The sequence below is a fragment of the Bacillus rossius genome, chromosome 2, assembly GCF_032445375.1.
Source record: "Bacillus rossius redtenbacheri isolate Brsri chromosome 2, Brsri_v3, whole genome shotgun sequence".
In the NCBI taxonomy this organism is placed as follows: Eukaryota; Metazoa; Arthropoda; class Insecta; order Phasmatodea; family Bacillidae; genus Bacillus; species Bacillus rossius.
This window is the reverse complement of record NC_086331.1, coordinates 13,034,327-13,051,594: the sequence shown is the minus strand read 5'-3', so window position 1 is coordinate 13,051,594 and position 17,268 is coordinate 13,034,327. Positions and strand designations below refer to the sequence as shown.

Below are 17,268 nucleotides of genomic sequence, written 5' to 3'. Positions count from 1 at the left end.
GAGGCCGTACCTGGCCACCGACGCGGACCTGAGGGGGTCTGTTTTTCCCCCCAGTGAGCCCTCAGTGATGTGCATCGGCCAGGGACGCACCTGCGTGCGCCCTAGCACGCCAGTGAGCCAGTGTTAATGTGTAAATGTTTCTGTGTGTATATATTTTCTTACCAAATGACCGTGACTTTTTTAAGTGTGTAAATAATGCAACTGTAATGTATCAACTATCGTGTAATAATCTTGTAATTCTCGTAAACGTGTCGCAGTGTCTATATGTAAGCGCGGCCTGGCGCTCATCCGCGTCGCGAGGGGTGGCGCTCTGCCACGCCGGCCGATTCCCCCTCCCCTCCCCCGCTGCCCGCGCGCGACGGCCCGCGGGCGAGCGGGGAAGGGCAGTTGAACTCAGGACTCGAGCAGCGGCGGACGTGCGCTCCGCTAAGCGCTGATCGCGAGACGGGTCTGTCGAGCTCACGGTACGGCGACACCGCCACAGTACGAGCATTCGCAGCAGTTGCGCTGCCTACGTCGTGCCGCCCACGCGATTGGGTGTCCGAGTTACGAGTTACGAGTTACGTCACGAGTCGGTCATTATAGGACGCGTAAGCATAGTTACGCACCGCTGAACTTTCGCCGACATTACGAGTCAGTACATAAGAACCGCGCACGCATAACGTGTCTCTGTGAGGAATATAGTTACTCATTGCTGAACCATCGCCGACGTTACGAGTCAGTACGTAAGAGCCGCGCACGCATCACGTGTCTTTGCGAAGCAGTTGATTGTCAGGAACTTTGTTATGTGGGAGAACTGCCGGTACGCGTCGGGACGAGTAGGCCGTACGAGACGGTCTTCGGGAGTCCGGGTCTTCGTGAGAAGGGCGCGCACCCCGCGACGTATCCGCCAGGCCGCGGCAAGCTCTCTGAACGCAATAAAAGAGCTCGTGGGACGATTAACATCGAGTGGTCCTTTCGATCTACCTGTCATTCTACCTCACCATCCCTCCAGGTCCCGCATTTCCTGGTCCCGGCCACGTCGGCCTGGACCCACACCTCTCCGACGAGAGCAGTACAGGCATAACAGACATTTCTAGTAAACAGGGAAATAGGGACCAGAAGCCGAGGGACGTCAATACATTCCTCAATGATCTTATAAATGACTATAATATACTTATTAGTGGTGCCAGATGCAGTTCAGCCATCTGGACGAAATCAATGCTCTGCACATGCACATAATTTGACCGAAATCTGTTGCCTAAAAATATGGGACTGGCCATATCATATTGTGCACTAGAAATATGTTTAGGGTACAGGTGTAGCATATTCAAAATCTAAATCCTTCTTTTACTGTCTTGGATACTGGCCTTAAATCCTTCCTTTCGGTCTTGGAATACCAGCCTTTGTCTTGAGATGTAAACATATCAGTGCCTGATTATTCATTGATTCTGTATAATTTGCTGATACAAATAGATTTATTCCTGTTTTGCCTTATGATAAAACTTAAAATTAGTTGTTACTAAAGTTTAATGTAGGTATTAAAATTTCGTATAACATTCTGTTCTTGTGATAAATACATTAATCCTAATGCACTGACTTTCCGAAATTTTATAACAAGATTAGAATATTGTAACATTTTGTTTAGAAAACAATTTGTCAGAATATAAGGACAATTATTAATAAAACTCTTATATGTGGTTATATGTTAACTTATGACAGCCAATTATAGGCATCATAAAGAGGCATATTTTGTTGTTCGCAATATTTACAATCATGCTCACAGTTATACACATAAGTGTGGCAACTTACTGATGTGTCCCAGCAACAGCATCCCGTGCTGGAGTGGCTTGAAGTGGGGTGAACACCCTCCTGGGATGTGATGTCCTCAGTCGTCACTGTCGAACAGCTCCTGTAGGCAGACAGTCTGCCAGGTCGAGCGAGGCTGCAGCCTTCCCTCTTGCTGGGTAACAAGGAAGAGGAGGGAGGTAAAGGCCACTCCAGGGGGATGGTCCTAGAATGTAATCCTCAAGAGGCGGGGGGAGGTCACCCTTTCCGCTCAGTTAGTTTGCTAACTGATGCATGAAAGTGTCGTGATGTCTGTATTTAGAGGCGTGTGGAGTTTGCGCAAAAATGGCCTAATTAACCGCGTTGTGTGAGTGTAGTGTATAGCTCCAAGGCCGCACATACCCGGCTGACCAAGGAGGCATATAATCGTGTAGGGTTAGTCCGGTGAGGGAGAGAGCGCATAGCATTAATAAATACTGGGATGATACCTGTATTTTTATTAAAAGTATCTGGGGAAAACAACTAGCATAAACTATAGCCCCGCCTGGGCTAATGAAGGCCTGAAAGAATGAATTTATAATAATTTAAATTTAATTCGTGAAATGATTAATGTAAAGTTTCCCATGAGTTGCTGCTTCGGGACTCGCTCAGGAGAGGACATAGCTTCAAATCGCCTGTCGCCAGCAAAAGGCAGTCGGTCAGTTAGAGAAATTGCCCAAACCTTCATCACGAGTCCCTGGCCACAACTCCTACGCTTAATTTCTAATGGTGATGTTCAGTTGACCGGGCAACACTAATAATGAATTTGACATCGTACGGCCGAAGGCCACCCTAAAGCCCGACCTGCAACCGCCAGTATTCGATCCCGCTAACGGAACGCGCCCCTAGCCATGACCCACCCGAGTCAGGCGAGCCACCAGCAACCAAGGTAGAACCCCCCTCCCCCCACCCAAATAAACAGACCGTCATCGCACCCAATCACGATATAAAAACAAGCAAAGATTATTAAACAGTATTATGTATACATTAACAGTCAATTAACAAAAGTGCGACGTAGGAGTGTCCGGACACTCACGTGTGTTAATACGTCAAGACATGTGTGAGTGGCCCCCTGGCGGCCTTCTGCCCAAATTTATCAATTAGATCATGTGACATAATTATTCATCCCTTGTTTTATGTTTTTTACCCCCACCAGAGCAATCGGGCAAGAAACGAACAGTCGCTGGTGTGACGTAGCATTTAAATGAATTAATTCCTAAAAACAATAACTGCAATTTGTAGAAGGGACAAATGACACTAGTTCAACTTTAATAATTAATGTAAGAATTTAACGTCATTAAATTCTAATAGTTAACATGTCACATAGAAAATAACGTAATAAGGTCAACCCTGGCGCGAGGGCCACCGAGCCTCGGCCGGGCGCCATGACATGACGCCAGTACAGCGCGACTCGTGGACCGGGGCGGACGCACGTCCCACGGAGAGGCATCATCCTTTGTCCACACCGAGTTCACTTCTGGTAAATATAGTCACTTCTTAAAACCTCTTTTCTACTAACCTCTCCGTGCGTACCCGGTCCAGTTTTCGGTCCAGGACCTAATCCGGCTGCATAAATTTAAACCCCCCCCCCCCTGCACCCAACTTGGTCCACGGGGTAGGTTCAGCATCCGGCACGGGCCGTCTCCCGAGGAACAGAACTTTCGTTAATCAGTCGCTCCGGTGCTGACACCACCCGCAAGGGGAACTTTTGAACGAGTTTAGCTGCGGTCCACGCTCCATTACCTTGGACGCGAGCACCGCCTTAATACGTAGACTTACGGGATTGGCCGCCTCCAATCACCCTCACCCATCGTGTGAGTAACCAGGCCCAGAAACGCCTAGTGCCATGCACCCTCGTGTAACATTTCTTTTATAAACTTGTGCAACGCACCCTCGTGTAACATTTCCTTTGTAAACTTGTGCAACGTTTTATTAAGTAACTTTCAGACTCGTTTCTTTGTAATCGTGTAATTTTGTATCTTGTGACGTTACCTGTTGTACGACGTGGCGTGTAACCATCGGCACTACACCCGAACCACAGTCGCCTGAATAAATGACGCACGTCATCTATTGCCTCATTTCAGCGTACGATTACTTGACCCTACGATTCCCAACCACTGCCGAGTAGGGAATTCCTTACACCCACGCAACATCGCCGACGGTCCTAGTGGGCCACGCAGGGCAACCGACCCCACGACCCACCTATTGGTTAGACACCGAGCTAGCCTGGCGCCCACCCGGACAAACTACCTTCGCCACAGCCATCCCCACTAGGATCCCCACCGGGACTCGAACCCGAGACCCCCGGACGACGGCAAATTTACATGCTAATATAAAGCCCCGCATGGGCCAGAAGTAACTGCAATCATGTGCCCAGCACTCGGCACCGCCAGCCCAGGCATGCCACTCGTTGGCGAGACCAGCTTCAACGGTGTGTACTTTCACCATGGGCATGGACAGTACTTGGCCAGGCAACACCGCTAACTATATCAAAAACAAGTCAGAGCCCCGCTGGGCCGCATTTCGGCTGTGTATACTCGTTTCGGTGCTGTGTGCACTGGGATGTATGTGGCCTTGGCTTAGGCAAGTCGCGGTTTTTTAAATTGTCGCTGGACAGCTGGGTCGTAGTCGGGGATAGTATGTATAAAAACATTAGGATGTGCCGGGAGTTGGCCATAAAAAGACCTATTTTGGCGTTTTATATATTCCGAGACATATTCTACTTTAAGGAGCTGGTGCACTTCTAAATTGCTAGTATACCAGGCACAATCTGATATTACTCGTAGGAATCTATTTTGTGTTATTTAAAGCTTCTTTATGTGCGACTGGGCCGCATAGCCATATATCTCGCAAGCATAAAGAAGTTGAGGGCGAACTATTTGCAGGTATAGTTGAAGTTTTTTCCTTCTAGGGAATTGAGGGGCCTTAAACATTGGGTATAGGGATCTTAAAGTGCCGCGTGCAATCCTGGAAACTTTATTAACCTGATGTTTCCAGGTGAGACTTGAGCCGAGAGTTAGGCCTAAATATCTTACAGATTTTTCGTAGGGAATTTCTTGATTAAGGATTTTAAGTGCGCGATCAGGAGCTGTACGTTTTTTAGTTAAAATAATTGTGGTTGACTTGGCTCCATTAATTTTAATGCGCGAGCGAGTGTACCACTGTTCTAGTGATGTGAGCTGTCTTTGGACAATAGTTAAGGCGAAATTTAAATTAGAGGATTGATAAACTACCGCAGTGTCATCCGCATAGAGCTGTACATGGGCATGTTTGCGCGGTATATCGGCTGTATACACATTATACAAGAAGGTGGAGAGGGGGGAGCCCTGCGGATCGAATAGAGGACTTCGCCCCATCTATCGCGACAAAAAAGTTTCGACGCCATAAATAATGGGCCACCAGATGAATATATGTGTCTGGAAAATTAAAAGTAACCAATTTATGAATTAGGCCAGGAATCCAGACTTTGTCTAAAGCTTTCTCCGCATCTAACATAGTGACTACTGTAAACTTCGCTCGTGATTTAAAGTCATCAGTGGCATCTTCAACAAGCTTAATTAATGGATGAGATGTGAAGTGGCCACTCCGAAAACCGAATTGGTTATCTGGGATAATGTTGTGTTGGTCGGAGTGCTCTTTAAGTCGTTTTAATAATAATATTTTTTCGAAAATTTTGCTAGTACTATTTAAAAGGCTAATAGGACGCCTGTTTTGCGGTAAAGCCGCGTTTTTCCCTGGCTTCGGAATCGTTATTACTTTCGCGAGTTTCCACTCGGAAGGATAGGTTTTTAAAATAAATAGAGCATTAAAAATTTTTAAAAGATATTCGAGTGCTGGAAGAGGTAATTTTTTATGTGATTCGAAATTTATTCCATCAGGTCCGCCTATTTTATTTTGAGGTCGCGATTGAATTACTCTTAAGATCACCTGCTATGAAAAAGTGTTGCATTGGATTTATTAATTTATTTAAATCCCTAAACAATAAAGGCTTGTTCGGTGGTTTATAGACTGCTGACATACAGACGTGCGCATTTTTGTTACGAATATTTATGCTGGTGGCCTCAATATACTCTAAGCCAGTTATTTCTATAGGGTAATGATTTATTCCGTGCTTAATAAGGATGGCTGTGCCGCCCCCTAGAGTGTTGCGGTCGGTTCTATAGGTTGTATAACCACTTATATTAAATCGATGGTGAGGCTTTAATTTTGTTTCCGAAATTAATGCCACATCTATCCCGTACACGACTAAACATTGTTCTAACTCGTAGGATTTTTAACGGACGCCATTTGCATTAAAATTTAGAATTTGCAGTGTTTTCCCCATGTCTACAGCCATTTATTGGAGCACTTTCGGTAGGGCTTCCAGCAAAATGGTCTGGCGCTGTTTTTTAGTCGGCGTGGCGCGGATGCGGATGTAATATGGCTCAAGGGCCTGAACAAGGTTCCAATAATCGCATAAGTGAAGAATTTCGGCGATTTCTCCAAGGCCTGACATCGTACTAGTTTCGTTACTTCTGTAAGAGTCTCTGCTCTTTGCTGGCTTTTCTCAACTCGGGCCTGAACGATTTCCGCGGCAGAGCGGCGTGGAGCGCTGGGCCCAGCGACAGCGGAGGCGAAACACGCCTCGTTTCGCACATGAACTGCCGGTCTGTTCGGTTGGCTGCCCTGCGTGCCGGCGGGCGAGGCCGCGTCATCGCCGCGTGGCGCGACTGTTTCCGGGCGGTCGGGTGACGAGTGTTGGCGCGTTTGCTGGGGGGGGGGGGGGGGGGGGGAAGTGCTTAGTTGTCAGCGCGGGTGCTCACGGAGCTAAACGGGCTGCCTTCTGGGCTGCCTGCTCGGCCGCGGCTCGCTTCCTAGCCTCCACCCTTCTCAGAAAGTCTGGGCACTGTCTCCACGCCGCGGTGTGCCCTGTGGCTTTACAATTAATGCAAACTTTCGGCGCTTCCTCCGGGGCCTCACACTCGCTCCTGGAATGCGACCCAGAGCACCTGATGCATTTCGGGGTTTCCCTACAGTTTTCTGTTGTGTGCCCGAACACACCACATCGCTTACACAGGGAATGTCTTCCACGCGGTTCATGTATTTTTCGACTTTAATCCCGCTTGTATAGTACAAGTGTTTGACAGAGTAAATATCCCGTGCGCTCGGCGCGACATTTACAATGAACGAGGAAGAAAGCTCGTAGTACACCTGGCCTGTTGACCTGTCAGTAAGTTTGGCACTCAGCTGCTTTATGAAAGTAACTTCAAAGCCGAGTGAAGTTAATTCCTCCTTAAGAGCATTCCTAATTCCGTCTTAATTTTTGAAATTTTTTCCCGATTACTATTTTAATATTTGTTTGGGTACTTGGCAAATGCCTTATCTGTACTAATGCCTTAATTATTTTCAGAATTCTTTTATTTAAATTTAATTGATGTTTCAAGAATATGTTTTAAAGTGTTGTCAAGTCAGAGGTGTGGCTCAGTGGTCAGTACCTCAGCCTGTACAGTGCATGTTCCAGTAATAAGTTATCAATAAACAAATATTTATTAAAATAATTGGTCAAATGAATGACCTGGTAATCTGCATGCTGGTCTTTGATTCGATACCCACTGGTACTGTTATATTTCATTAAATTTTTTATTAAACTATTAAAATCTGACCTTAAATATGTTTAAATAGTTACATTACATAATCGTGTGAGGTTCTGAATTTAATCACAAACCACACTCTTCTGGAAATAAAATTCAAAAAATGTATCATTGGAAACAATTCCTTTTTAATACACATACACATTTAACTGTTTGAATATATTTAATTTATGTAATTAATAATTTAATAATCCAGGTCACCGCGGCACACTAAAGCAACGGCTCGGAAGTTTCCAGACATATCTATATGACCGTGATCACGCCTTATCTTTATGAAGGGGAAAAATTTTTCAGATCAGTAATATGCCTACTTTCTAGCAACGAGCATTACTCCTACGCTTTCTAGTAATGTGACAATCGATATGAGTTATATATCTTTTTCCTTTTAGTGGTCCCAAATCGGCACCAGTCAGTTTGGTTTTAATGCGTTATTTCAAGTAAATACACGTGCAAAGTTCAAACAGCACTAACCTGACGACCTCCGTACAGTAGTCAGATGTACACCGGCTTATATTGCGAGGGGTCTTGGGTTCCATTCCCGGGTAAGGCATGTTTGTAAAATTTACATGCGGATATTAGATTGGTAAGGCCCTGTCACACTGTCAAATTTTAGCTTCCAACACCTTCCAATATGTTGGATACAATATCTTTGAGGGTTGTGACGTCACGTTAAACGTCACTATCGCAGCCATGTTTATTTGAGAGATTGAATGTCTAGAGTTTCCTTCAAATATTTTACGTATAGGACTGGTTCTAAAATATGTTGGATGTTGGATGGGATCAGCCAATCAGAGTATTCTAAAATAAAGCGGCCGCTTTTGTTTCCGTTTCCGAAGTGTAATAGTTTAAATATCAGCAATGGCGAATGGGAAATAAATGCAGTAATTGAATTAATACTATTTTATTTCCTGCTGGAATATGTAATTGTTATTGTATATTTTCCTCCAATTGAATCTGTATCTACGGAAGTGCAGGTTAATATATTTGACTAAAAGAAGTTACGGTAGTTTTGGAATATTATGGTCCTTAAACCAGAAAACATATATTCAACTTACGATCATTATTTGACTGCTATACCAGTTTTGCTTATGTTCAGGTATTGTTGATACACTAAATTAAAACAGCAAGCATTGCGTACAAAATGTGCCATCAGGAATGAGGTATCAAAACTAGAGGTTTGTTTGACTCAAGGTCTCTTTTTGACCTGTCAACTCTCGGGGCGCCCTTTTCCGGAAGCAGTAGGTTTGTTTGACTCGAGGTCTCTCGTGCTCCTCGGGAGTTGAAAGAGTTGGGAGCAAGTTGACCTGAGGGCAAAAAGAGTCGGTAACTTTTAATACACGAAGAAAACGCGATTTGTTGTAAAACAATGATGGCGGAAAATATAGCAGACATCCTGAGAAATTTGTTTGGAAATGAAGATTCATCTGAAGATGAAGCTGCTATTGATTTACCATATATTGGACTACAAATTATGAGAGAGCATGATGAAGGTAAAAAATATAAATATTGAATTTTGACTTTAAACCACCTGTGGTATGCATAAGCTAACCTGTACTAGGAAACGATTGCAAATCTTGTGATTGCTAAATAAAGGACGCCAAATAAGTTATATTGAAAATTTTTTCCGCTTCAATGTCGTCATCTATTAAAATATTACCGTCATCACCAAATGTAGCTTGATAACATATTGACTCCATCATCAAAGTCGCGCCAAAACAACCAGCAGACGACTTGCCCTCGCAACTCTTCCTCGAGAGGAGGAGCATCGAGAGCATGACCTGAGTGACCTGAGAGCAACTTGCCCCCGTGAGTAAAACGACCATCCACCAACTGCTTCCGGAAAAGGGTGCCCCGAGAGTTGACAGGTCAAAAAGAGACCTCGAGTCAAACAAACCTAGTATTGTGGATGGTCGTTTTATTCGTGGGGGCAAGTTGCTCTCAGGTCACTCAGGTCATGCTCTCGATGCTCCTCCTCTCGAGGAAGAGTTGCGAGGGCAAGTCGTCTGCTGGTTGTTTTGGCGCGACTTTGACGATGGAGTTAATATGTTATCAAGCTACATTTGGTGATGACGGTAATATTTTAATAGATGACGACATTGAAACGGAAAAACATTACAATATAACTTATTCGGCGTCCTTTATTTAACAATCAAAAGATTTGCAATAGTTTCCTAGTACAGGTTAGCTTATGCATACCACAGGCGGTTTAAAGTCAAAAAGCAATAATTATATATTTTTTTTTACCTTTATCAAGCTCTCTCATAATTTGTAGTCCAATATATGGTAAATCAATAGCTACTTCATCTTCAGATGAACCTTCCATTTCCAAACAAATTTCTCACGATGTCTGCTATATTTTCCGCCATCATTGTTTTACAACAAATCGCGTTTTCTTCGTGTATTAAAAGTTACCGACTCTTTTTGCCCTCAGGTCAACTTGCTCTCAACTCTTTCAACTCCCGAGGAGCACGAGAGACCTCGAGTCAAACAAACCTTAGGATATGCATTTCGGAACTTTTACCTACAAATCCAAATTAATAACACCTAAAATAAATTTTAAAATATCTCAATTCAGAGACTTAATGTAACTAAAATTATTTTGGCTTACCCAATCAATCTTTCTTATAAGTCATTGTTCTCCTTATTTCACAATAGCTGCTACTCTGTAAGTATTGTCAGGAATTTTCTGCATAATTTCCTGAAAATAGATGGTACTGACTTATGTTAAAGCAGCATCTCTGAGTAAGCAAGTAGCTCTGGTGATTTGCAAGAAAGGCCTAGAAATATTAAAATTCTGCCTACGTGTCCAATTATTATTATTTAAGTTTTGAAAGTAATACCATTTTTCGTGAATGTAAATATTTGTGTAGCAGATCCTTGTCAGTAAGCCTATACTTCCCAGGCTGTACGAAACAAGCATACCTGGTCTAATATCTCGTTAAAAAATTATTTTAAAAAGATAATGTGACTGAGGTGAAGTTAGCTTAAAGGCTCATCAGGTTGAGGTTTGTAACAGTAAATACACTTAATTCAAAATAAAACAAAATTGCCAATTTCTAAACACAGCAAAAATTAACACATTCACTTTAAAGTATAGGAACAATTTTGATGAAATACAAGTGAAAGTGTCCATACAACAGCAGCTAGTTGGGTGAGAAAATAAGCGGGAATGAGAAGGGATATGCCTACTTGCATATTTACCTTTAATTATATGTTTTATCCTTACAAAACATACCTTTAAATATAGTTTTTGAAGAGCACTATAAATTGCACTACAAATTTCAGGTAAAAATTTTGAGATGGTGTTGTGTGGAATACTTGTAGAGAACTTAAATGATTCCCCTGTCGCCAAAAATCTTAATGAACTGCCAGCCTCTGCTTTGCTGGTATAGACTGGCACAAATGAGTATCCTTCTTTGCAATGCGAGACTCCACAATTGAATGAAGAAGATCAAAACTTTCAGAATCCATTATTACATAGTTCGGAAATGAATCGGCATCTTCGTATCGAAGTTCATGACAAAAAGGGGTAAAACACCATTTGTTTGCCGGGAAAGTATCCACTGTCTCGTCCACCATCTGCGTTTCCTTTTCTTAGATTTCTCTTCTAGTTTACTGAGACTTGCTACAAATGCAATTACAGCTACAGCTTTTGAAACACTTTGATGCTCTTAATGCAGGCATTGCAAACAACTGGAAAACGTAAATTTTAAACTGTGTATGATCACAATATACCTAAATTGGAATATAACCTACTTAAAAAAGCCAGTGTTCCTTGACCCAAAATTTGTTTTTGATTCTAAATACTGTCATTTACAGTTCTCTACAGAATGTTTGGTAAAACGAGCTCACTCAAAGAAAATTGATAGTGTGAAATGACTTCAAATATATTTTACATTGCTCGTCAAATAATATTGAATACAATATATTTGAAGACGTATTTCATCCATTATCACCCTTCAAATTTTGTTGTCCAATTTATTGGATACAATATATTTGACAGTGTGACAGGGCCTCAAAGGCAAAAAAGACAAAAATAAAACTATAGCCTTGGACTACGAGCTGTTGGCCACTTTACCCTCCCCCCCCTCCTTCTTCTAAATGGTGCGGTAAAAAAAAAAAAAAAATAAATAAATCCAAGCCTGTAACCTCTATGATGTTTACTATTTAGAATTCTGTATTTACACGACTCGTGAGGTGAGTGTTGAGGCTCACATTAGTTCAGCTCTTGGTTCGAACTGCTTAGCCCGAACTGACAGTTTAGATTGAATTTAGGTCCTTTGCACATATAAGTCCAGGTGCTCAGTTCGGACCTAACAGTCCAAACCGACCTGAAGCCTTCCCCCACACCGATCAGTACAGTGATTGCTGTTGCTGTTGGATGTATCGTTTCGTCGCAGAGTATGGACGAATCTTTGGACGTTGCAATTGCAGTTGCACTTTTAGTAAGATAAATATAGCAAAGTAACCAAATATATCTGTCACCACACTTAACTGATGGATGGATGGATGGACTGGCGAGACGTTCCCACACACTGGAGTTCGGATTCGGACTGAGTGTTCTTGAGCTCTCAGTCTGATTTGATGGGAAGCCTTCAGTTAGTAATATTCTTACAGATTGGCTTTTATATAAAGAAAAAAGAAAATTTCGAATATATATATATATATATATATATATATATATATAAATATAATTTAACACTAGAGATGTACCTGTATTTACCCTTAAAACAGCATTTCTGAATTCTTACTTGTTTCTGAGAAATCACTGCTTATAGCTTACATTGCAATGCATGCAATTAACGTGACCATTTTTTTATTTTCCGTGCCTCGAATGAGGGAAATTGTGTACAGACGGATCAGCCTCACAAAGTCAATACGAATGAAGCAGATGATTGGTTGAAAAATATAACTTGTAACAGCATGCTTCATATGGCAAAGGTTTTAGCGCTCATGTGCCGTTATCAAATTCTATTTTATTGTTTGGAAATAAGGCTAGCCTTAAGTATAAATAAATAGTCAAAATGTGTATGCGGATTGATCCTCACAACTTTCAGAAGACATCGCTGTGGTTCGGTCTCTGTCTCTCCTTCCCCTATTGTAGTCCCTTCCCTACTTTCCCCTCTGCCCCCACTCCAACCTATCTTGCGTTCCCTCTATTCCTTATTTTAACGCCCCTCCCCTGATCTTTGCACGTGTGCTTTAGTTTTTTGGGTATGAAAAGGGGAGAGCGTAAGAGCCTTGGTTTGCATTTGATCATCGTCTAATGAAGTATTTACGAGTCAAAGAGTGTCCCAGGAAGGTTCTTCAGGTGAGTCATGGCAGTCTATTAACTTGAGTTTTGTTGCTGGTATATTGTGGCCGCACCTCATTTGAAGTTGGAATTAGGTATTTTTTTTTTCTAATTTCCCGTTTTGGCCTCCACAGTTAAAATTGTGCTTTGGTTAGCTTGTGTTCTGGCTGTGTGCCGTTGTCTTGCTCACCATGACTTTTCCCGAGGTTTCTCCCGGAGGCACTACAGAAGTTGTGTTGTATTGGGCTTCTAAACATCCATAGCCTGTATGAAAACATTCATCACGTCAATCATGTCCTTTGGGAGTAATGGCCTTCTGTGATATGAAAGTGAAAGGTAAAATTCCCTGTACATTGGACGTGGGGACGTAAACTTGGGCTCCATCGTTTATGCATGTTGACCACTGGACCTCGTCGGAGCAGACTGTCTTGCCAGAGGCACAAGCCACAGCTCTGGTGCCAGGATTGGTGGAATGCACCAGGTAGGGGAGGGGAGGGGAGGATTTGAGTACCCTGGGTAAGCTGCAACGTCTGCCATGTTTCCCACCTGCGGACAACTTGAGTCGTGCCAGCCAGGAATGAAACACGGCCACCTTGGTGGGACACAAGTGACCTGACTGTACCACCACCACAGTCTCTTTAAATGAAACTTTCTAATGCAGGAAATACATTGCTCTAATAATGTACAAATATCCATCAAAAATAAATTTTTAATTTTTCACCAACTCACACAGTGTACAAACAGGTTTTTATAACTGTGAAATAATTGAGCTGATGTCTTCAGTTTTGAATTGTTTCAGGAGTATTTGTGACTTAAAGTTGTATGCTATACCATGACCGTAGTATGTGGCAATCGTGGATTGTGTTGATTCAGTGTTAGCAGCGACCAGTGACGAAGATGACTGGGTTGAGCAGGCTTGATGTGGACAAGTCTCTCTGGGATCAGAGCACGTTCTTGGGCAGACTGAAACACTTCTTTTGGGTCACAGACCCTCGAACATGCATAGTTTCAGAAGAGATGCTGGATCAGGCTAAAGTTTTGATAGAGCAGTACAGGTAAGTCATTATTGTGAAAGGTATTTTATCCGTCACATAGGAACCACCACCTTGCCGGATCATCTAACATAATACAGTTTTAATGGGCATGCCAAATGTGAAAAAGTGAAATGTAACCTGCTAGAAAACAAGAAACACTGTACTCGAATGAAAATCGACTCTGAGGAAACTAAACACGCTGACAGCGCAGTATTGTGAGCTGGTGGCAAAAGTCAATATAGCTGAAATCTACCCAAAAAAAATGTGAATGCTAATGACTCGATTGGTGCAAATTGCAGAATATGATAAACCGTAGAATGCCGGATGAAAGAATTTTTACGTAGGCTTGTAAAATACACATACACTGTGAAATGCATACCACTAGTCGTTCACAACTTAGTGTTAATTAAAAATTTTCTTTGCTATATATAGAATGTGTATCTTATTTTATAAAAGTAATGATATCAAAAAATGCCAAGCAAAAAGGTTTATTGCTTTAAAAATTATGTGCACTGGCTAGGAACTGTTCAAATATGTACAAAGTTTCGTTCAAAAATGTGGGTAAAACAGTTTCACTGTAGTAACCAGACAAATAAAAAAACATTGGGTTTTAATTAATATATTTGTTAGAACAAACAAAATATAACATTTTTATGTATTCCATGCACTATTTTTATACCAAACATGATGGGAAGAAAGTTACTTGATTTTGACATTCTACTCAGTATTACACACTGTAGAAACAGTTCTGTAAATATTAGAGAATAACTTGAGAAAATGTTCATTTGAATGAGAACTGTTATTAATGAAATGGATTTATTGAATGCAACCTCATGCATGAGAATTAGTCAATGGAGTTCAGTGTAACTGTGCGAAACACTGGTTCGTGTACCATTGTACTTGTGTTGTTTTATCAGTTAGGTATTTTAAGAAAAGAATTTGATACAGATAAACTGATAACTTCATCATAAAGTAATTTGAGAGAATAAAAATAATTTTTTTCACTGTTTGGGTAGTTTAAAAAAACAGAAACAATTACTGTGTTTTCTCTTCATAATAAACACAAACAATGTTCTAACATGCTCTCGCTTCATTAGGTTCTCAATTATGCAACTGCACCACTAGCTAATGCGTTGAATCAGTCCTAGACGCTGCATTCTGATACACATTTCATAATACATGTGGAATGTTTTATATTTGTTGCTTTTTTATTGAAGAAATTTGTTACTTAAAAGATAAATGTTCAATGCAGTTGGTTTTACGCTAACATATAATAAAGGTTCATAAATGGTAGATGCCTACGTGCCAAAGTGATATAATTCGAGCTCAGGTGGGATAAAATATTTAACAAAAGTGTGTAATGTTCGTGACAGGCTGGGCAAGGAACCTCCAGGCACAACACAGGAGCAAATCATTTATGCCAAGAAGTTGTACGAAAGTTCGTTCCATCCGGACAGCGGCGAGAAGCAGAACGTGTTTGGCCGCATGTCCTTCCAGGTGCCCGGAGGCATGGCGGTAACTGGGGCTATGCTGCAGTTTTACAGGTGAGGTCTAGACCTAGCCAGGGGCGTAGCCAGGGGGGGGGGTTTAGGGGTTCAACCCCCCCCCCCCTCCACCCTTAGCACCAAATCTTTAATTAATTTCTTATTCATCACTCAAACAAATTTCATATTAAAATTAATAAAATTTTTACCATTACAATATTTAAATTTAAGTACCGATAACTGCTAAAATAGCACTATTTTACACCTTAAAATCCAAATTTTCCCGGGGGAGGACCCCCGGACCCCCCGCTTTAATACGGGGGGGGGGGGGGGGGCATGCTTCTTAACACCCCCCATACACAAATCCTGGCTACGCCACTGGACCTAGCCACTGACTAAGTAACATGTTGTCTGCTGTGGCGACTCAGTGCTCCACATGTTTATTTTATTTTTAAACCTGCTAAGTTAATGATCAATTTTTTTTTTTTTTTTTTCGTTTTGTTGAATTAATTTTCTCTCTTGTAATCAGACCTATCTTCTTCAGTTTTATTCTAATTGTTAACTTTTAATCAGTTCAGTGTCAGCATGATATTGTTCATGTAACCATCAATACTTATTATGACTAAATGTAATTAAAGGCTTCCTTAGCCATTGTGTAATTATTCAGTGCAGAAATAGGTTTTGAGTTAATGTCCCCATCCCTTAATAGGTAGTGATGTTAGGTTTTCTGTCACTTCATCATGGAAGAATCGAAGACTCCGATGAATGCAGTCACCAGTTATCATAAGAAGTTTGAAATCTAGTTTGTGGATGTTTACAATAACTCTCTCCAGGTTTTGGGTTATAAACACATTAGCTCTATAATTTGATTTTTTAACAGTGCACTCGTACTCAGACACACAGAATTAATTTTTCAATATACCTTTTTCAATATTTAAAGTTTGTTGAAGCTCTTTTCGTCCCTACTGAAAACAATGTAATTTCTTCGTACATTTAAATTGAAAATGTTAGTTTTTTCAAAATACTCTTCCTTTAAATATAAGTCATTGAAGTAACACAATATGATAGAATGAACAAATGTTTACTATATTATCTGACTAATTAATAGTATTTATCCAAACTATTTACAATACAGCATCAGTATTGTATCTAAAGAGTGTATTTATTTTCATTTGGCCGCTAAAATTTTGGAACAGTCCTTTTTCTAGAAAGGGGATGTTAAGTTTATGAAGAGTTATTTACAAAGTTGATAATTTGTTTTTAATGGTAAAATATAAATTAAATGTGAAATCAAGTTTGAATTTAAAGTAATATTTTTTAATAGATTATTTGTTTTAAGGATAGTTTTATGGTAATCAAGCCTATTTTTTTTAACATTTACTATATGTTTTGACACAAATATTTTCATTTTCTATTTTTCTTAGCGTTCATTTGCATTTTGGAAGATTAATTGTGATCTTTTTTTATGTTTGTAAGGGAGTACATGTGGTTTCACATGCAGTGATGTTCTAGAATGTTGTACAAATACTTGTCCTGTGGAGCAGTTCAGCCACATTTTGTTGATCGCCGCTCTGTGGGTGAACTGGTAGGTTGGGTGTCGCTCAGTCTGGGCTGTGGTGCTTTTTCGACCTTCTTTTGGGGGTTTGAGGCAGGGCCGGATTTAGAGGTCTGGAGGCCTCGGGGCAACAGAGGAGCGGAGGCCCCCTGGCCCCAAATTATTTTACAAATAAAACGAACAATTTTTTTCTGTAGAGTTTTCCAATAAATAATTTACTGTGAAATCAAGTAGATTCTCTTAGTATTTAAAAAAAAACATACACAAATATAATCGGAGACAAGAATTATATGAAATTAAATTTTAGTGTTAATGAATATTTCTGTTAATATTTAACAATAATATAATCATGTATGTACAAAGTACTGTAGGTAAAGGTAAAACAGCGAAAAAAGAATATCAAAGGATTTGTGGGGCCCTCCGTTTGTGGAGGCCCCGGGGCTTTCGCTCGGTTGCCCTCCCCTAA

General features: G+C 41.1%; 1 protein-coding gene across 11 annotated transcripts in view; it reads left to right on the top strand.

The window, feature by feature from the left end:
• The first annotated feature begins 9,932 nt into the window (after nt 1-9,932).
• Nucleotides 9,933-17,268, top strand: part of LOC134529109 (sideroflexin-2) — a 55,778-nt gene continuing 48,442 nt past the window's right edge. For 2 of the 11 annotated variants that reach the window (XM_063362856.1, XM_063362849.1), the window contains exons 1-3: nt 11,640-11,881; nt 13,603-13,784; nt 15,137-15,307. In XM_063362856.1, coding sequence (XP_063218926.1) covers nt 13,627-13,784; nt 15,137-15,307 — 329 coding nt within the window. In that variant the 5' untranslated portion in view covers nt 11,640-11,881; nt 13,603-13,626. Of the gene's footprint in view, nt 10,102-10,160; nt 10,442-11,530; nt 12,035-12,194; nt 12,748-13,602; nt 13,785-15,136; nt 15,308-17,268 lie in introns of those variants that run through there. The other 9 variants (XM_063362853.1, XM_063362857.1, XM_063362850.1 and 6 more) reach the window with 9 other exon arrangements.